The 20,375-nt window shown below is 45.8% G+C and overlaps 2 protein-coding genes and 2 non-coding genes across 4 annotated transcripts; 2 read left to right on the plus strand and 2 right to left on the minus strand.

Moving 5' to 3' along the window:
* Positions 1 to 6,252: 6,252 nt before the first annotated feature.
* LOC121324649 (LIM and SH3 domain protein 1-like) lies at positions 6,253 to 15,904 on the minus strand. The gene is made up of 7 exons (XM_041266753.1): positions 15,656 to 15,904; positions 12,201 to 12,295; positions 9,236 to 9,320; positions 8,286 to 8,393; positions 7,240 to 7,352; positions 6,828 to 6,939; positions 6,253 to 6,482 (listed from the first exon to the last, which is right to left on the minus strand). Exons 1-7 carry the CDS (start codon positions 15,722 to 15,724, stop codon positions 6,309 to 6,311), a joined length of 756 nt encoding a protein of 251 aa, XP_041122687.1. The 5' UTR covers positions 15,725 to 15,904; the 3' UTR covers positions 6,253 to 6,308.
* Positions 15,905 to 16,528: 624 nt separating this feature from the next.
* On the plus strand, positions 16,529 to 16,600 carry trnac-gca. The gene has a single exon. It is a non-coding gene; the product is annotated as a tRNA-Cys (tRNA).
* A 265-nt stretch (positions 16,601 to 16,865) lies between these two features.
* trnac-gca lies at positions 16,866 to 16,937 on the plus strand. Its single transcript has one exon. It is a non-coding gene; the product is annotated as a tRNA-Cys (tRNA).
* A 1,584-nt stretch (positions 16,938 to 18,521) lies between these two features.
* On the minus strand, positions 18,522 to 19,920 carry LOC121323968 (collagen alpha-1(XV) chain-like). The gene is made up of 4 exons (XM_041265323.1): positions 19,863 to 19,920; positions 19,454 to 19,651; positions 19,015 to 19,130; positions 18,522 to 18,812 (listed from the first exon to the last, which is right to left on the minus strand). Exons 2-4 carry the CDS (start codon positions 19,610 to 19,612, stop codon positions 18,599 to 18,601), a joined length of 489 nt encoding a protein of 162 aa, XP_041121257.1. The 5' UTR covers positions 19,613 to 19,651; positions 19,863 to 19,920; the 3' UTR covers positions 18,522 to 18,598.
* Between the last annotated feature and the right edge of the window lie 455 nt (positions 19,921 to 20,375).

Below are 20,375 nucleotides of genomic sequence, written 5' to 3' on the forward strand. Positions count from 1 at the left end.
GGGACCAAATAAAAAGTCTTGAGTTAGTAAAACTCTTCAAATTGTCTTTACTGTGTACAGCAATATAAACTATTTAAAAATAACGTGATCCCTGTGTGCGCCCACAAATCCTTCCCATGGCCACGCCAGCTCGCTGCTCATGTGTTCCAGATCCAGACCCCAGGGGGCAGTGTAATGTCTAATGACAGAGAGCTGAGAAACTGGGCCACTGTAGGAAAGCACAGCAGTGTAGTAACAAACAGAAGATAATGAACCAGCCCCTTTTCAAAGTTACTGCTTTGGTATCCCCTGGTAAAAACACAGCACAGTGCAGTGAAGCACAAAACATAATGATCCAGTCCCTTCTCAAAGTTACTGCTTTTTTATCCCTCTTGTAAAAGCATAGCACAGCGTAGTAAAGCAATGCACACTAGAGCCAAAATTACTTTGTTATGAGTGTTAGTGGCAATGACAGTTTAGCTTAAGGGGAACCAGTTAAGCAGTAGGAAGGTGGTAATTAAAGAATAAGAGAGAAATTAAACCAGTGGAGAGGAAAGCCAGTTGACTGATTTATGGCAGCAAGCCTCAAGCTGTTTATGAAATCAGGCTTCTGTCACTGGCTAAGCTGTAGTGACACCTGCTGGTGGAAAGTCATCATGACACCCACTGCTATGCACTGGTAAAAAACTGGACTAAACACTCCATTCTCAGCTACCATTACCCTGCAGCTTAATAATAATAATAATAATAATAATAATAATAATAATAATAATAATAATAATAACGATCGCTAGTCTAAACACTCCACACACAGCTCTACAGCATCTTCCAGGACAGTATGGGGGTTAGCTGAATAAGTTGAAACCCACAGCGTGTCATTTTGATATTGTCATAGAGAACCTAACATAACACACCCTTGTTACCATTAAATTGAATTGTTGCTTGCTGTTCCTGGCTATACCCATCCAGTAGGTGGCGGGAAGGCTCTCTGAGAATTCAGACCTGCAGTGTCTTTCTGGCGCCACCAGCTGGACAAAGACCACAACTGCAATCCAGCAGTCTCCTTTCTGTGGTATTTTGAACGAAGCTTTGAATCGTAAACCAACAAATAACAAAGTCAATGTAGAGCCTGTAATGAGTCGTACGCATTCCTCTGTGTGTGTGTGTGTGTGTGTGTGTGTGTGTGTGTGTGTGTGTGTGTGTGTGTGTGTGTGTGTGTGTGTGTGTGTGTGTGTGTGTGTGTGTGTGTGTGTGTGTGTGTGTGTGTGTGTGTGTGTGTGTGTGTGTGTGTGTGTGTGTGTGTGTGTGTGTGACTCAAGAGCCGGGCGGCTGGGCTCAATGATAATTCAGCGGTGTGGAGGAGTTAGGCTGTGGCAGAAAGCGGACTGGTATTGGAGGAGAGAGAAGGGAGAAGGTGGGTGGGTACGATTCCCAATGCCTATATATATATATATATATATATATATATAGATATATAGTATATATATAATTGATAGAGAGTAATTTTCCTCTGTCATGGTGCGTGCAATGTTTCCGAGTGTCTCCGTTGACTCAGTTTTAAGTTCCTATCATGTGCTTTGAGCTTGTGCGTTTTAATGGCGTGTTCCGCAATCCGAGTGCCTTGTTATTTTCAGGTACGCGTTAAAAAGCTGTCTGCACCACACAACTTCCGCTAAGAAAGTGTGACGTGCCATTTCAAGTCTGGCACGTTATTTGGTCTTTCACATCTTTCAAAGTTTTCTTATCATATTTCCCAGTTTATTTATTTTTCCTCCAATTTATAATTAATGTAAATGTACCATTGTTTGACAATAGGAAAACACCCATCAGATCGCAGTTGATTGCACATGTACCAAAATCTGACAGAGTGCCACTTTCAATGTGACAGTGTATTGCTTTCTGACATTACACGGGTCAAGTTTTGGTTTGCATACCACATTCTGATGGTATACTGTTTTCTAACAGTACACCGGTTTTCATTCAAATCTCGCTCTTAGTGTTGTTCTGACCCATGGATCTCTGAAGGTGACCTTTCGACTCTGCCAACCCCACCCTGGTAGAGATGAAAGGTCACCCCGTCACAAGTAAACAAACAGCTTCCCCGCTGTCGACATAAACGAGGTTCTGCAGGGTTAATTTCATTACGCTGTCGCCCTGCAGACAGTCTCGACGAGGCTTGTAAACGACTTGCAGCTTTGATGTAAACAGAGAGCCTCTCCCAGTCCCAGTGCCTGTCAAATGCACGAATGAACTGGTCTAAAGTAGCTGTAATTCAGAGCCAGTGTCTCCCTCCCTCCCAGTCGCTCAGCTCTAACCACTAGAGCCAGCGTCTCCCTCACTCAGCTCTAACCACTAGAGCCAGTGTCTCCCTTACTCAGCTCTAACCACTAGAGCCAGTGTCGCCCTTACTCAGCTCTAACCCCTAGAGCCAGTGTCTCCCTCACTCAGCTCTAACCCCTAGAGCCAGTGTCTCCCTCACTCAGCTCTAACCACTAGAGCCAGTGTCTCCCTTTCAGCTCTAACCACTAGAGCCAGTGTCTCCCTTTCAGCTCTAACCACTAGAGCCAGTGTCTCCCTCACTCAGCTCTAACCACTAGAGCCAGTGTCTCCCTCACTCAGCTCTAACCACTAGAGCCAGTGTCTCCCTTACTCAGCTCTAACCACTAGAGCCAGTGTCTCCCTCTCTCACAGCTCTAACCACTAGCCAGTCCCTCCCTCTCTCCCAGTCCCTGCTCAGCTCTAACCACTAGAGCCACACTGCCTCCCTCCCAGTCCCTCCTCAGCTCTAACAACTAGAGCCACACTGCCTCCCTCCCAGTCCCTTCTCAGCTCTAACCACTAGAGCCACACTGCCTCCCTCCCAGTCCCTGCTCAGCTCTAACCACTAGAGCCACACTGCCTCCCTCCCAGTCCCTCAGCTCTAACCACTAGAGCCACACTGCCTCCCTCCCAGTCCCTTCTCAGCTCTAACCACTAGAGCCACACTGCCTGCCTCCCTCCCTCCCTCTCAGCACTAACCGCTACAGCCACACTGAAACGTCAGGGCCTAGAAATGTTTCTATCTCTTGACAGCAGTCTCGTATGGGTTTCTCACTGAATCGCTGGGATCCTTTAAGACCCGACTCAAAGTTCTGAGATCTACCAACTGCTGGGAACCGGGCGAGCTCTGATGGGCTGAACTGACTCCTCTCTCTCATGTTCTTTTTGGTAGTAGAACCCGTACTAGTAATAAACCGGCACACAGGCTGTTTCTATTGCATCTTATACTGGTTCTAGTCACTCCAATCTGGGTTATGAGGCGGCATACCTTAGATCCGCCACATTCTAGATTAATAAAATAGACCCACTTGATGAAGTAATGAATCTGACGAGATCAAACACACAAACAGCAGAGTCGGGTTCCGGGTAAAAATGACAATTTTATTGAGTCTGATGAGACGAAATCAGTACATGTATAGAGTTTATTAATAATAATAATAATAATTACAGTAATAATGATAATAACAGCAATAATTCTAATTATAACCATAGCAAAAAAAATTATAGGAATGTAAAAGTAAATGTTGGAATTCACAACAAAAAACAAACAAAAAAAAAAAACACTGGCAACAAAAAAGGCAGACAGATACTTCTGTTATTTTTATTTGTATCAAAATATATCGAGAAAGTAAAAAAGACAAATTTGCATTATTATTATTATTATTAACACAAATGAAATGTAATATCGACTGCTCTGTTGCTACCTGACTGTCCTTGTGTTTTTTTTTTTTTTTTTTATTTGAAAAGACGCTGGCTGGCTCACAGAAAGAAAGAAGAAAGTTCGCTGTGTGGTGATCGCTCGTCTGTTCCAGACTGACACACTAGGCGGCGCTCTGACCAGCTTCGAAATGCACTGGCAGGTGAAGCAGCAGCAACACTGTGCTTGAAAAACAAATCTTTGTGCTTTAAGTTCCATCCTAAGACACTGCTGTCATTACCAGTACATTAATAATAATGAGCGCTAGTCTAAACACTCCACTCTCAGCTCTGCAGCGCTGTCATTACCAGCACATTAATAATAATGAGCGCTAGTCTAAACACTCTCACTCTCAGCTCTGCAGCGCTGTCATTACCAGCACATTAATAATAATGAGCGCTAGTCTAAACACTCTCCACTCTCAGCTCTGCAGCGCTGTCATTACCAGCACATTAATAATAATGAGCGCTAGTCTAAACACTCTCCACTCTCAGCTCTGCAGCGCTGTCATTACCAGCACATTAATAATAATGAGCGCTAGTCTAAACACTCTCCACTCTCAGCTCTGCAGCGCTGTCATTACCAGCACATTAATAATAATGAGCGCTAGTCTAAACACTCTCCACTCTCAGCTCTGCAGCGCTGTCATTACCAGCACATTAATAATAATGAGCGCTAGTCTAAACACTCCACTCTCAGCTCTGCAGCGCTGTCATTACCAGCACATTAATAATAATGAGCGCTAGTCTAAACACTCTCCACTCTCAGCTCTGCAGCGCTGTCATTACCAGCACATTAATAATAATGAGCGCTAGTCTAAACACTCTCCACTCTCAGCTCTGCAGCGCTGTCATTACCAGCACATTAATAATAATGAGCGCTAGTCTAAACACTCTCCACTCTCAGCTCTGTCATTACCAGCACATTAGTAATAGTGAGCACTTATGAGCGCCAGCGAGTGCGTGTGTCTCCCTGCTCCACTTCCAGCTGGAATAAAGACCTGGACTGTCCTGAGCACGGAGTCCCTGTGGAGAGACCCTCAAACACTATTGCATCGGGCCTGCTGTTCATCCTCCTTGCACAGGGCAGGACAGATTGGAGACAGACAGGGGCACGAGGACACACAGAGGACAGAGAAATGATTTGGACGTGAACGCTTCCTCGCTCTCTACAAGCACGCTTCCGTTTCCCTTCAAATGTGAAACACTTTTTTTTCGTTTTTTTCTTTAAAGATTCTACGACATTTTGCATTTTATTATATATTTTAAATGTAATTTTATTATATTTTTTCATTTATATATTTTTTACAAACACATTACACAAAACACAACACACACACACATATATATATATATATATATATATATATATATATATATATATATATATATATATATATATATATATATATATATAAATAGGGAGGACAGGGGGTTGTCAAAACTAAAGATATCTACTTTTTTTTTTTTTTTTTCTATTTGTAAATAATTCAGTCAAAGTGCAGCCTTAGTGTCTTTTGAAAACGAGTTATCACGTAAACTGTGGCACAGGAGACACGCCGCGGGATCTCTGCATCAGGCGAAGTATCTGAGGTTTATTTATTTATTTATTTTTATTTATTTATTTTTTTACCCAGGATTCCTCAGAGGTGCGAGTTTTGCATAATTTACCGCGCTTTTAAAACGGAAATCAGACATCGGCGAAGCAGCACCTGTTGTTTCTGGCGGCCCCTACAGTTTCTGAGGTGCAAGTGCAGCTTTACCATTAGGGCAGTGGTTTCAGGCTGAGAACTCGATTCACTGCAAAACACTGAACAAGTACAGGGATATACAGCGAGAGGGGTACCCCCCTGAACGACCCTGTAGTCAGTCCAATACAGGGGTACCCCCTGCACCATCGAGGATGAAGCTGAATAAGCCAGGTGAGCCCAGAAACCCCTTATTCTCCAGCGTGAAACAAACCCAGTAGGACTCTGCATCCAGGGGGCATGTCACCCCTCTAAATACAATCTATCGAAAAAGAAAGGGCGCTTAACCCTGTACTTACCAGCTGGGCTGAGAAAATTAAAGCAAGGGCTCGCTGCAGTCCTGCATGAGGGAGACTGTATACACACACAAAGGAAGCCTGGGTAAAAGGACTTGCTTGTGATAAAGAAATTATAAAAAGCGATTAAATTTTTTTTTTTTTTTGTTAATCATGAAAAAAAGCTAAAACTGCCCCCCCCCCATGAAACTAATAATAAAAAGAAAATATGGGGAAAAAACAGTTAATAAAATCTCAACACCATTATCATCATGAATAATAACAATAATAATAATAATAATAATAATAATAATATCCACCATTAAGAAACACACATTGCCGGTGTCGTCTCTGTAATTTCTCTAAACTTAGATCACTTTTCATATTGAGATTAATGTTTGGAATGTTAAACTGAACTGGAATGATGAAAGTGAATTTGAACACCCGTGGTAAGATTGAGAGAGGAGAGAAGGGGGTGGAGGGAGGGGGAGGGGGTCACATGATCCCTCTCCTCCCCTCTCCCAGATCACATGGTCGCCCCCTCCCCCCTCCAAGGTCACATGGTCCCAGGTCACATGGTCTCCACATAGTTGGCAGGCAGCATGCCTGTGTCTCCGGTGCGCTCCACTGTGCCGTACATCCAGCCATCATCGATCACCTGCACGTTCAGGATGACATCACCGTCCAGGAACGAGATCTCATCTTCATCCGCTGCGCTGTAGTCATAGACCGCGCGATAGCGCACCTGAGAGAGAGAAGAGAGAGAGAGAGAGAGAGCGAGCGAGCGAGAGGAGAGGAGAGAGGGCGAGCGAGCGAGAGGAGAGAGGGCGAGAGGAGAGAGGGCGAGCGAGCGAGAGGAGAGAGGGCGAGCGAGCGAGAGGAGAGAGGGCGAGCGAGCGAGAGGAGAGAGAGGAGAGAAAGCGAGAGAGTGCATCAACCACTGTCAGAGATACAGAGCGACTGAGACCCACTTCATCCTAATGCATTGTATCTTCAGCAACACTTGTTCAACTTGTCATGCTAATGAAGTATTTGAACTAGAGAGAGAGAGGAGGGGGGAATGTGCTGGATGCAGAGTGCAGGTACTTACCCCACTGGAGGGCGCTGCCGCACGAGCAGGAGCCGGGGCAGGGGCAGGAGTGGGCCCACCCGCACGTGGGCGTGGTCGACCGACCCACTTCGAAGCTGTGGGACCCCCGGGACTCTGCTATAGGCGACTCTCTTTCTCCCCCCAATATCATAGTTTGTGACCTAAACTCAAACTCAAAACAAATTAAATATATATATATATATATATATATAAAATCTCCCCCAAACCAAGATACTACGCAGTGCACTGCACTGTAAGAGGTCTGTACAGACCCTGTCTCTCCACGACAGTGAAAAAACATTTTGCTCTTTTTAAATTTTTGGCCCGCCCCTCGCCCCAGGCAGCCTCTCCAGACCCCCAGGGCTCCCCGGTCCCAGTCCCGTTACCTGGAGTGCTGGGGTGAGAAGGGTACTGCGGTTCCTGGGGTCTCCTAAAGACAGTGCCGTCCTCCGAGTTTCTTCTCTCCTCCCCCCCCTCCAGTGGCCCGCCCATCCGGCTCTTCTCAAAGTCCTCGTGGTACTTGATCTGGAGGGGGGGGAGGGGCAGAAGAGTGTCACACACTGGTGAACACACACTCTCCCTCATGACACAGAATTACAGAAATGTAACAAGACTCCTGCTGCACAGCAGTTTCTCCCACTCCAGATTTTACTACGACCTTGATCAGCGACAGTGTGTACAGGTAACAAGCTTGGGTGTATCTTACCAAACTCCTAGTAAAACCAGGAATGGCTCAAACCACTATGGAATGGAAAGCTTATTTCCATCCCTCTAAAGCTGGGACAGTTAAACAGTCTTCTGTACAGTAGAATGTGTGAAGTTATTTATTTTAGACCTCATTTATGCACCAGTTTTCCTTCTGATCTTTTAGACAGAGTCGTGGTGCTTTTGAGGAATGGAATATTTTACTGGAAACTAAATCAGATGACTATTGAATCTGACTGGTGACGCACTTCCCGTCTGTGTCCAGCAGGTAGCAGCAGATCCCCAGCCCCAGACCAGGAGCTCTCAAGGAGTCTGTTGCCGTTTTTGGAAGTAGAAGCAAAGAGGAAATGAGGTCACCGCCTGTCATGCGACTCTGCTGAGGTAACTGAGAAGTAACACAGAAAACTCACATCCACAGACTCAACTAAAAACAAAAAACATCAAGTCAAGCAGACAAGAGTTTGGGCTCTAAGTGTTATCGAGCAAGTGTGTGACAGTGTGTGTGTGTGTCAGTGTGTGCTTTCTCGCATGTCAGTGCGTCGCATGATCCCTGACTGGCTGGGCTAGGAGTCTGGCTCTGATGACTGTGTTTATACTGTGCTTGTGAAAGCACTAATCAGACAGGCAGCAATTACCACACAGCCACTGCAATTAACCAGCTTAACACAGATGACTGAGGTGAGGAAAGGGAGGGGAGGAGAGCAAAGGCAGTTAGTGGTTCTCCACTACGGGTTATTGATTAGGGGGACGTACGTTGCTGATCTGGTCCTGGGTCTTCCTGATTCTCTGCAGCTCTGGAGTGTCTGACACCACGCTGAAGCCCTTCCCCTTGTTCTTCTCAAACTCCTCCTTGTAGCGCACCTGAAACAAAGACAACAGAGTCAGCACAGAGTTAATACAGACAGCAGAGTCAATATAGAGAACAGAGTCAGCAGAGAGTCAATACAGAGAACAGAGTCAATACAGAGAACAGAGAGTCAGCACAGTCTGGATCTTGTGGTAGGAGATGAATCGCTCACTCGCTCACCTTCCTGCCAGCTACTGAAACCACAGCCTGCTATACCACCATCTCTCGCTCTCCGGCGCGCGCACACACACAAAGACTCACACACAGACCTCCTTATAAGGACCTGTCTCAGTCTCATTCTCAGAAGGAAGGTAGCCAAACACAAAGCCACAACATTAATCAGACACTACAAATATATATTCTACTCGCACTGCTGTGTGTGTGTGTGTGTGTGTTCTTGTGTAATTGCAAGCCTCTGGGGTGTGATGAGTGTTTGTGTAATTGTCGTCCGGTTCAGATTGTGATCAGGTCAGAGTGCAGAAACATTTCCTGTAGGGGTGGGGATGGGGGAGCAGTTAATGCTCCATCTCCTTCGATAAATCACCCCGTGCGTGCGTGCGTGCGTGCGTGCGTGCGTGCGCGTTATAGTTTTTTTTTTTTTAGTCTCATTCTGTTACTAAATTTGTGTTTCAGCCTATTTTTAAAGGAGTACAATACAAGATCTGGTTAAAAAATGAATAACAAAACCCCCCTTGAAGCAATGGCTTAGTCTGCTTATGCCTCCTGCCATTTGTGTTTCAGCCTATTTTTAAAGGAGTACAATACAAGATCTGGTTAAAAAATGAATAACAAAACCCCCCTTGAAGCAATGGCTTAGTCTGCTTATGCCTCCTGCCACTACTGGGTGCTGCTGTACCTGGCTCTGCATCTCACTCTGCTGTTTCAGTCGCAGGTTCTCTGGAGTGTCGGCCACTGTGGTGAAGGAGGTCTTGGGGTAGTGTCTGAAAAAAAGCAGGGAAAGAGAGATCAACCACAGCACTGCTAACAGAGAGAGAGAGAGAGGAGACTCCTGCCACTGAAGATGATGATCTAGGAGTTTAACTCGCTCGCAAAACCAACATTCAGACTGTGAGGAGTGTGTGCTCCTGAACTCTGCACTGGTAAAACTGCTCATTGAACTCAATGCAGTTCAGCTTGAGAGAGGTGAAGGGCTCAGTGACTAATCGTTACTGCAGTTAGAGGACAAGACACTGGACTATACAGCTAACGCTGTTCACTGTGACTGCAGGACTATACAGCTAACCCTGCTCACTGTGACTGGACTATACAGCTAACCCTGCTCACTGTGACTGGACTATACAGCTAACCCTGCTCACTGTGACTGGACTATACAGCTAACCCTGCTCACTGTGACTGGACTATACAGCTAACCCTGCTCACTGTGACTGGACTATACAGCTAACCCTGCTCACTGTGACTGGACTATACAGCTAACCCTGCTCACTGTGACTGGACTATACAGCTAACCCTGCTCACTGTGACTGGACTATACAGCTAACCCTGCTCACTGTGACTGGACTATACAGCTAACCCTGCTCACTGTGACTGGACTATACAGCTAACCCTGCTCACTGTGACTGGACTATACAGCTAACCCTGCTCACTGTGACTGGACTATACAGCTAACCCTGCTCACTGTGACTGGACTATACAGCTAACCCTGAATCGATGAATTAATTACAGTAAGACGCTCGCACACACACACCATGCTTGTTTCCAGTGTTTCAAGGACAGAGCTTGTGTGCTCATGAGGTAGGTTTGAACCCATCAGCACTATAAACACACACACGCATTCACACACACACCCCCCCACACTCACACTACACAGCTAACCCTGCTCACTGTGACTGCTGACTATACATTAACCCTGCTCACACTATACACACACACACTGTGACACAGCTAACTTTACTGAGCTACTTGTAATTCACAGGTACACACGTAACAGACACACAAGCACATGTCTGTGGGTGCGTCAAAAAAGTGTGTCTGGTGTGTGTAGTGTTAATGTGTGTGTGTGTGTGCGGGGGGTGTGCGAGTGTCTGTGTCTGTTGTGGTGGGTGTGTGTCGTGTGTTGTTGTGTGTGTGTGGTGCATTCACAGACAACCACAGTAACCACTGTGTGTGGGTGGGGTGTGGACATTTACACACACACATGTGGGTGTGTGCAGTGTGTGTTTGTGCACACACATACGTGGTGTGTGTGAGACACACACACACACAACACACACACACACACACACACACACAGACACACACACTCACAGACACACACATACGCACACACACACACACACACACACACACACACCCACACACACACACACACACACCCACACACACACACACACACACACACCCACACTCACAGCACACACACCCGCACACACACACACACACACACACACACACACACACAGCGGGGTGTGAGGTATTCTGTAGTGTTACGTGTAAGTGTGTTGTGTGGTGTTTGTCTGTCATTGTGTGGGGTTAAGGGTGTCGTGTGTCTGCGTAAGTTGCATGTGTGTGGATGTGGCGAATCTGTGTGTGAATGCGTAAGTGTTTGTCTGGTGTGTGGGTGTACAGTGTTGACTGTTGGTGTTGTGGTGTTGGTGTGGCGACGTAAGTGTTTGTGGGTGTGTGAGTAAGTGTGTGGACACACACAGTCGCATTCAGTTGTGGGGGTGTGAGTGAGTGTCTGTGTGTGGGCGAGTGTGTGTGTGTGGGGCGCGGCACACACACACACACACACACACACACACACACACAACTGTGTTCAGGAATGTGGAGTATCTAAATAAAGGCAGTTTGGTTTTAGGAAAGTCATCCCTAATTACATGTATGGGATTTAAAATAAAGCTGCAGTCACAATGGATAGGAGTGAGTATGCAGAGAATAAACAGAGACACAGACAGAGAGACAGACAGAAAGACAGAGAAAGAGACAGGCAGATAGAAAGACAGACAGACAGAGAGGCAGGCAGGCAGGCACACCCTTTACACACACACTCCTTTGTATTTGATCTCAGCTCAATGCAAATTAGCAACTTGCTGCATTAGAACCGCGTTCTGGAAGGAAACAAACTTTCTGTGAAGCTAGAAACAGCAGCACAGCTCTCCAGGAGAAAGAAATCAGGAGGTGAAGAGAAAAACCAAAAAAAACCATTGCGTGTGTGTGTGTGTGTGTGTGTGTGAATGTGTGTGTGTGTGTGTATGTGTGTGTGTGTGTGTGTGTGTGTGTGTGTGTGTGTGTGTGTGTGTGTGTGTGTGTGTGTGTCTGTGCTGCACAATTAAACACAGCATCAGCTTTGATGCACTGACTAACCACAAGCCGTGTGTGATAAAGCACAGAGAGGGACGGTAAAGCAGATTAAAAAACACCAAACCAGGGTAAACTAACCCTTAAAAAAAGTTTCCCACAATAAAAGCACAGCACAGTGTAATAAAGCACAGTTAAAGCATGTTAAAGAGAGGTGGTATTTAAAGCATATTAAATACAAAAACCATGGTAACATATAGGAAACGACACAGTGTATAAAAAGAACTGGGTGTGCTGAGCTGTGAAGTGTCTGGTAAGCGTGTGTGTGCGGGCAGGGGGGTTAATTTAGACTTGCTGAATTCTCAGGTAGCACTATTTTTAGTTCTGCAATAAACCGCCACAAACGACACTGAAGCAGTGTGGGCGGGGCCCGAGCAAAACAGCAAGGAGTTGTGCAAAGTGTTCTAAGTGTGTTAGGGTTACAACGACAGCCTTGCGATGGTCCTGACGGGCTGCTGGCTTGCATGAAGCACAATAAGGCAAATGATCAAACATTTACTCACGCATTGCAGTAGGGCTTCTTCTCATAGCCTTTGTAGTTCTTCATGTTGAGAGTCATGTGACACACCTCGCAGTGGAAGCATGCTTTGTGCCAGAACTGCAAAACGAGAGAGGGGAACAATGGTAATCAGAGGAGACAGGAGTGTGCACAGCCTGAGGCAGAGCTGCTAGCACTTCAACATAGATATCAAACGATAATGCTATTCAAAGCAAAAAAGAAAAAAAAAAAACCCAAAACACAACAAAAGAAATAAAACCTTTGCATGTTTATTAAAAAAAAAAAAAAGTTTTTCAGAAAGTCAGTAACGGCACACCTGGCTTTCTGTGCCCTTCGTGGTTCTCTTTTGCGTCACAAGAGGAACAAAAAACAAACTTCTGTGTGTGGGGCTGAGTGGGGTGGTCCAGTGGTTAATGAAAGCAGCAGGAGGTTCCTGTTTCAGCCTCTGTGTGTGACCCTGAGCGAGTCCCTTCACCTCCTTGTGCTCCGTCCTTCGGGTGAGACGTAAAACTGAGGTCCTATTGGAAGTGACTCTGCAGCAGCAGTCGTGATGCACAGTTCACCACTGGACCACCAAGCCTCCTACAGACTCTGCAGCAGTGTCCCGAGTCCTATTGGAAGTGACTCTGCAGCAGCAGTCGTGATGCACAGTTCACCACTGGACCACCAAGCCTCCTACAGACTCTGCAGCAGTGTCCCGAGTCCTATTGGAAGTGACTCTGCAGCAGCAGTCGTGATGCACAGTTCACCACTGGACCACCAAGCCTCCTACAGACTCTGCAGCAGTGTCCTGAATATCACAGGCAGGTCCCTATAGGATTGTGGGTTCTGTTTTAGTGTTTATCTGTGTTTCTGTTTCAACACCAAAATAAAACTACCAACAGGACCTTCTGCTTTCTAACTACTGTCTGACAGAATAGATTTATATCCTTACCATTTGCGTGGCTACGTTTCCTTGAGTTATTTTTGTCGTAAAAAAAAGAAAAAGAAATAAAAAGTTAGCCCAAAGGCTTGGTTGTTACAGCCCCCTCCGCCCTTGACTTGATTACTGCATGCGAGGGTTTGCCACGACACTTCCCGTTTAAATATATAGACTGACACACACAGACACTCCCACGTCTCTCTCATTCACAGTCGACAGCACAGTGCCCCATTCATGCCGCCTGCTCTCCCTCCTCTCAGGGAGGACAGGAGTGGCTGCTGCACACAGGCTGTTCCCTAATGCTGCACAATCTGGGGGGGGGGAAGAGACCAGGGCTGGCTAACAGCTCAACATTCAGAACTCCAGGGCTCTTATACAGCTTCCTGGAAATGTGAGAGAGAGATAGATGGAAGGAAAGAGGGAGGCAGAGAAAGAATGAAAGAGAAAGAGAGAGGAGCCAGAGAGGGAATGACAGAGAGAATGAGAAAGAGAGAGGCAACAGACAGAGAAACAGAGGAACCAGAGAGAGAGAATGAGAGAGGAGACAGAGAGAGAGGAGTCAGACAGCGAGAATGGGAGACAGGAGCCAGAGACAGAGAGAGAATGAGAGTGAGAGAAAGGAAACGAGAGCGAGACACAGACAAAGAGAATGACAGAGAGAGGAGCGAATGATAGGCAGAGAGAGCGAGGCAGACAGAGAGAGACACAGCTTAACAGGAAGCGAGACAGAAAGCAAAACCCGATCCGAGCTCCAGAGACACCAGCGATGTCAAATCAAAACCTTCAAAATGCTTCCCAAGTGCTCCACTGCTACAACAACCTCAAAAACAAACCGGATAGTCAAGAAGTCCTGTTTTATTTTCTGTGCCCCCCCCGCCCAATTTGAAGACCTGACGCTCAGTTTATTAGATAAACTCTGGTATAAAACCAGCTGCTTTCAATACCTCAAAGTGTCTCTTCACAGGGATGGTAACAAGACTCCTATTGCACAGCAGTTTCACTACCAGCTTGATTAGCCCCAGAGTGTACAGTTAACAAGCTCAGCTTATTAATCTCACAGTGAAACCAGGAATGGTAATGCAAAAACTGCTATGCAATGGGATTGCCATCTCGTATATTGACATCTATCAATGGATTTATCTTTACATACACTCTCCTATGCATCGTTAACTATCCCTGGCGGTCACGCTCAATACCTTACAACACACAAGAGGATGCCCCCTCCCTGGAGGCCGCGCTAACTCAATTAGAAGAGTCTATTCATTTTGCGTTAATTTGATTTTACTGTCATTGAGACGAATTAGCATCCCGTATTCCGACAGTCATCCTTGGTAAACCTTTTAAAATGAACACTAAACACGGCTAGCCAGCGTGGGACTGCTAGACAGAGAGAGCTGACACAGCCCAGGGCCTGTGTCACTCGGGCAAGCGACGCGTACATTTCCACGCAGTCTAACACAGCGACTCGAATACAGATTGGTTTTAATCAATAGCTGCTATAACCAGCACTGAAAAATTACCCGTTGAAAAAACTGATTCCGACATGCACACGCCCCTTTGCGCAACAATAAGCAAGCACTAGATCACAAGCACTGCGACGTGTGCATAGCGGGCAGGAAAGTGTTTCAGATTCAAAAAAAAAAGCGTGCTGTCTCTTTAAGAAACAAACTTAAACGTTTTGTCGCCGCCAGCCCCCCCCCCCCCCAAAAAAAAAAAAAATATTAACATCCGACCATTTCGACAGATCGGAAATGGGACGGCGTTAGAACAGAAATCTGGGGTTATAATCAAAAACAGACGATGCAGATGCAAACTGTGCTGTTGGTTTTTTTTTAACGCGCGTCTGATAATATATTAATACACGAGTGTGCTGCGGTGTTAAAGTCCGCACTGTACTTCCAGCTGCACGGCTTACTCGGCAATTCCTGCTTGTTCAGTCACAAAGCGTGTGTGTCTAGCTGATATACTTCCAGTTGTTTTATACATCTTGAAGACGTGTAACTCCTGCATCAGTCTCCTGCCTGCCTGCATGTCGAGTCACGCTGCGTGTTGCTGGAGTCTTTTTTGTGATTGCTATCGGCAGTGAGCTCTCTCCCGGGCGGGCTGCTATTTACTTTCTCGACAGGAAACCCCCAATCAGAAGGCACATTTCTACACCTTTTTATGCTTCTCAAAATGGTTCCTGGTATTTTATTTCATGTGCCCGGTGACCCCCCCAGACAGACAGCCAGCCAGCTAGCCAGCCTAACACAAATTACTGAACACATCAAGGAAACACGCACGCTAATAAACTGATCATTTATAATACGATATATATATATATATATATATATATATATATATATATATATATATATATATATATAATATATTCATATCTATAATATTTATATATTTTATTCCAATCCATAACTCGAGAAAATATTTCAGCTCCAATGTAAGATTCACTCGCTCACTCCCATATCCACGCACGTACACTGACACTGAAATCAATCATGAAATCGTGCGTTTTCCCGAGTAGGATGCACGGTATCTACCTTGTCCAGGCAGTTCACTTTCTCCGTTGGGTAGACGATCTTTCCGCACCTGCCACAGCTGGGATTCATATTGTCCGGATAATCTGGCTCTTCGTTCCCCCCCCAAAAACAAAAAGGGTGCGTATATTATTGTTATATTTCGTTGTTTTTCGCTACTGTTTTTGCGCGGTAGCTCCGATCAGGCGCACGATCCCTGCTTGGGAGGACTGGGGAAGCAGAAGCGCGCTCGGAGTACAGCTCGACACGGCGGGGGCGAGCGCAGCGGGGGCGGGCCCCGGTCTGGCGTGCCGGGGATAGGAGAGAGAGAGAAGCGGGCAGGTTTGAAAAGGGACTGGGGCGAGCGGGGGCGCGGAAAGGGGCGGTGTCAGGGCAACAGAACGCAGTGCACTGTTCCAGTTCTGGGCGCCTCCTCCGACTCCGATTAGATAAAAAAAAAAAAAAGATTTTGCAAGAACTTTGGTTCAGTTAGACAGAAAGTATTTTTTTTTTAATGGATCGTCGTTTACGTATCCAGGTGGGTTTAAAATGCAATACCTGTTTAAATAAAGGCTTAAAAAAAACAACTTGAAATATTTCGGTACTTCGTTGATTTTTTGTCTTTTTTTTAGGGTTGTTCATTTTCGTTTTTGGCTTGTTAGCATGGTGCGGCGCGCCCTCTAGTGTACCAGAGGCGAATTACAGCTGCTCCCTTTTTTTTTTTTACAATGATAAGCCCTGATGACGTTGCAAATATATATAAATAAGGAAAACTGAAAGAACTGTATTCTGTAAGGCGTTCAGGTTCTGCTTCCACAACATTGATCAAATACCAGAAGCAAACTTGGGGCGTATCGAGTTTTCCACTCGTGCGTTTAGCTTCGCGATCGCAGTGATGGGGGTATAGCTCAGTGGTAGAGCATTTGACTGCAGATCAAGAGGTCCCCGGTTCAAATCCGGGTGCCCCCTCGTATATGTTTTAATAGTATTTTATTAACCTTGATCATAAAGACGAGAAAGCGTTCATTCGACATGCTCTTTTGTAGAAGGAACTTTTCAAATGAGAGGGGGAATAATGGACTGATAGCAGAACTTCAGTCTAGTCGACTAGCGCTAAGTATTTAACAGTTAAAATGCATCATATTGTTTCTATAGATCTTGCTATACCTCGACTTTAAAGTATTGATTACATCAGCCGTTCAGCTGAGAGGAGGAGCAGTCAGTGAATTGTGTGGGGGGTATAGCTCAGTGGTAGAGCATTTGACTGCAGATCAAGAGGTCCCCGGTTCAAATCCGGGTGCCCCCTCATGCTTTTTCTTTCTTATTTTCATTTTTTTAATTAGATGTTAGCACAGTCTATATATGATATTCTGACAAATGTTCATAGTTGGATTCGATGAAATTCAACGTCTTCAACCCAGACGGGCAATCCATCTGTGGTGTTTTTAGCGACACCTAGTGGCAAGTTTATAATTGATCCGTGCAGTAAACACGAGGGTGACAGAGCGGATGGTAGTGAGGAGATAGAAGGGGGGTACGAATATAAGCAATAGGATCATAATTAGGTATGCATTTTGCAAGCACGTTCAAATTCCATATTATTTCCCATTGTCAGCATCGGTTCTTGAGCAGTTTCAAATGTCCTGCTGTCTGAGTGAAAAGTTCTGCATGGTCAGCTGTTCCTCCATTATCTTTCCAGCACAGTTCAATTGTTGTCTCCGCCCAGGTCCTGGTATCAGAATTAGCCTGCAAAATATGAAGTATTAATTCTTTTGATATCACCTGATTTCACTCGGACCACAATGGAATCCTTCCACTTGACTTTTCTGTCATACAGAGCCTTTCACTCTCAGACAGAAGTTTGTAACAGAGAACAAATGTTTGCTGCTTAACCCAATGATCTGTTTCACGACAAAAGCCATTTTATTCTCAATATCTCGTGCGATTTCTCCTTTGTTTTCTCTCATCACAAACAGCTATTCACTTCTTCAGTGTTGATGAAGGCTGTAGCAGCTAAACGCACCCACTGCTCCGAACTCAACATGTTGCATTTTCAGTGGTTTTTATGCTGATTCATAACGTAGAGTGGTAGAGTGTTCGACGCTGACATTATTCCATCTCATTTCCTCTTGTTCAGCATTGAGAAGCCTTTTCAAAATGTACTTATTTTCTGGAGCAGTTCATGGTAATTAATATAGACACAAACACAACAGTGAGACACACAGAATATCTCTTGATCTGCAATGAAATACTGAACTGTACCCCCTTCTTTCTCCTCCCGCGCAACCCTCGTGTTTACTGCACTAGTCATTTTAAAATTGAGTTATACATGATCTTGCCACTAGGTGACGCTAAAAACACCGGAGATGGATTTCCCTTCAGTCTGGGTTAGAAGACGTTGAATTTCACAGAATCCAACTATGAACATTTATTTGCATATCAAATATAGATTGTGCTAAGATTTTGAATTACGTCTGATTTAAAAAAAAAAAGAAAAAAGGTATTTGAAGAGGTACTTAGATTTAAACCAGGAACGTCTTAATCTGTAGTCAAATGCTCTAGCACTAAGCTATACCCCCAGTTACCTAGTCTAAACTTCACACTACAGTACTGCAAATGGACAACACTTGTACTGAAAGCGCTTTTTTTTTTTTTTTTTTTTTTTTAAAAGAAGCAGACCCACTCAGCTTGTTTTTCTTTTTTGTTTGTTTTTCCTGCAGGAATACAGCCCTTTATTGTTAATCTCATACTATACTGTACAAAGGGAGAATATAAAATAATCTTCACACTTTGTTATAAAGAATTATTCAAACAGAGAAGGGAGCAGGGGGAGAGGGGGAGAGGGAGAGAGAGGGACAAGGGACAAGGGGGAGACAGAGAGGGAGGAAGGAACAGGGAGAGTAGGAGAGAGGCCCGGGAGGAGCAGGTAGAGAGAGGGGGCGGGGAGAGAGGGGGAGAGTTTCTGCTTCACTGCGTGTAAGGGGAGGGGTAGCTATTCTCCACACACAGCACGATGAGGGGGGTCTGGCAGCGTTCCTCTGTGCTGTCTCTCAGCAGCCTCCCCCCTGGCAGCCTCGTTGCCAGCCCGGTCACATGATCACTCTGACGCCAATCACCACACTGCAGGCCCCGCCCACTCACCCCTATGGGAGAGGAGCCGTGCCAGACTGCTTTGTAAGGCCTAAAGGGAGGAAAGAGTAAGGGAGAGTCAGCGATTTTAGACAGTTCTTAATGATTTTATCTGTGCTGTACCCCGCTCCCCTGTGCTGTACCCTGCTCCCCTGTGCTGTACCCTGCTCCCCTGTGCTGTACCCTGCTCCCCTGTGTTCTACCCCATTCCCTTGTGTTCTACCCTGTTCCCCCATTCCCAGTGGGAGTGTTACCAGTTTGGATGTGTCCACACATCCCTCCCGTTGAAAGAGTAGAGGGGCAGGCGGGGGGTCATTGGGGGGGTTGAATCCGAAAACAGAGAGCGCCAATTTGGGAACAAGTACTGACCCTGTGTGTGAAAGAGAGAGAGTGAGGGGAGAGATAATATTGACATCTAACCAGCAACCAATCATTTATTGTTTATTGTGGTGTCTTATGCTGGCACTGAATAATGCTGAAAAAAAAACTTCTATGTTGCGTTGTAGTAAATTATGAGTAGTTCTTTATACACGTTGTAGTAAAGAATGAGTATAGTCTATGTTATGAATAAAGTTAGGGTACATTGTGTTAAAGTCAAGTGTGGGTTACATTACAGTAAAATCTGATTCAAGTCTGTGTTACATTTTAGTAATGTTTGAGTAAAGTTTGTATGACACTGTTGCCCCTGCTTACCATGAGGTTGAGGATGGGGTGGGCGGTGCTATCAGAACGCTTGACCAGCGATGCCAGGTTCTGATTGGAGGAGGAGAGAAAGGCTCGGAATGTTCCCTGTAGCCCCGCCTCCTGGGCCTGTCGGAAGCACAGTAGGTCAGCCCCCGGCACACCACTCATAGCACCAGAGAGAGGCTGGTTCAGAGCAGCCAATCGGAGCTAGGGGGAGGGGAGAGAGAGGAGGGCAAGGGAAAGGGAAATAGCAGAGGAAAGGAGAGGGGAGGGGGAAAGAGGGGGGAGAGTGGATGGAGGAGAGAGAAGAGGGGCAGTGGAGAGAGAGGGTGAGATTGCGCTACCCCATATGGTTCTCAGGTGAGTTAACCTACATTGCACAGAGCTGTGCTGTATCACACTGAACGATGCTGCTTACCCCATTAGCAACAGGGACCCAGGGGGACCTGGGCAGACTGGGAGCTGGGACTGGTCTCTGCGCCTCAAAGTGGAGACAAGAACACAACAGGAACACGGGCACATGAGAACACAAGTCTATGCTATGCTGTAAAGTGAGAGTGAGTGGGTGTGTGACTGAGTGAGTGTGAGTGGTGAGTTTGAAAGTGAATGTGTGTGTCCGAGTGTGAGTGTGAGTGTGTATGTGTGTGTGTGTGAGTGTGTGTGTGTGACTGTGAGGGACTGTGTGTGTTCGAGTGTGAATGTGTGAGTGTGAGTGTGAGTGAGTGTTAGTATGAGTGTAAGTGTGTGTGTGTGGTGAGTGTGAGAGTGAGTGTGAGTGTGTGAGTGAGTGTGAGTGCGAGTGCGAGTGTGTGAGTGTGAGTGTGTGTGAGTGTGAGTGTGAGAGTGTGTGTGTGTGTGTGAGTGTATGTGAGTGTGTTTTTCACACCTGCATTCCTCCTGACACTGACGACTTGTCTGCAGGGTCCGGTGA

This window comes from Polyodon spathula, chromosome 12, assembly GCF_017654505.1.
Source record: "Polyodon spathula isolate WHYD16114869_AA chromosome 12, ASM1765450v1, whole genome shotgun sequence".
Lineage (NCBI taxonomy): Eukaryota > Metazoa > Chordata > Actinopteri > Acipenseriformes > Polyodontidae > Polyodon > Polyodon spathula.

Coding starts and splice junctions, on each gene's coding strand:
- LOC121324649 (XM_041266753.1), bottom strand. CDS start 15,724: ATGAATCCCAGCTGTGGCAGGTGCGGAAAGATCGTCTACCCAACGGAG. Junction 12,296..15,655: donor AAGTGAACTGCCTGGACAAG/GTAGATACCGTG, acceptor CTCGTTTTGCAG/TTCTGGCACAAAGCATGCTT. Junction 6,483..6,827: donor CGGCAGCGCCCTCCAGTGGG/GTAAGTACCTGC, acceptor TCTCTCTCTCAG/GTGCGCTATCGCGCGGTCTA.
- LOC121323968 (XM_041265323.1), bottom strand. CDS start 19,612: ATGAGTGGTGTGCCGGGGGCTGACCTACTGTGCTTCCGACAGGCCCAG. Junction 19,131..19,453: donor ACCCCATCCTCAACCTCATG/GTAAGCAGGGGC, acceptor TTTCACACACAG/GGTCAGTACTTGTTCCCAAA. Junction 18,813..19,014: donor GTGTGGACACATCCAAACTG/GTAACACTCCCA, acceptor TCCTCCCTTTAG/GCCTTACAAAGCAGTCTGGC.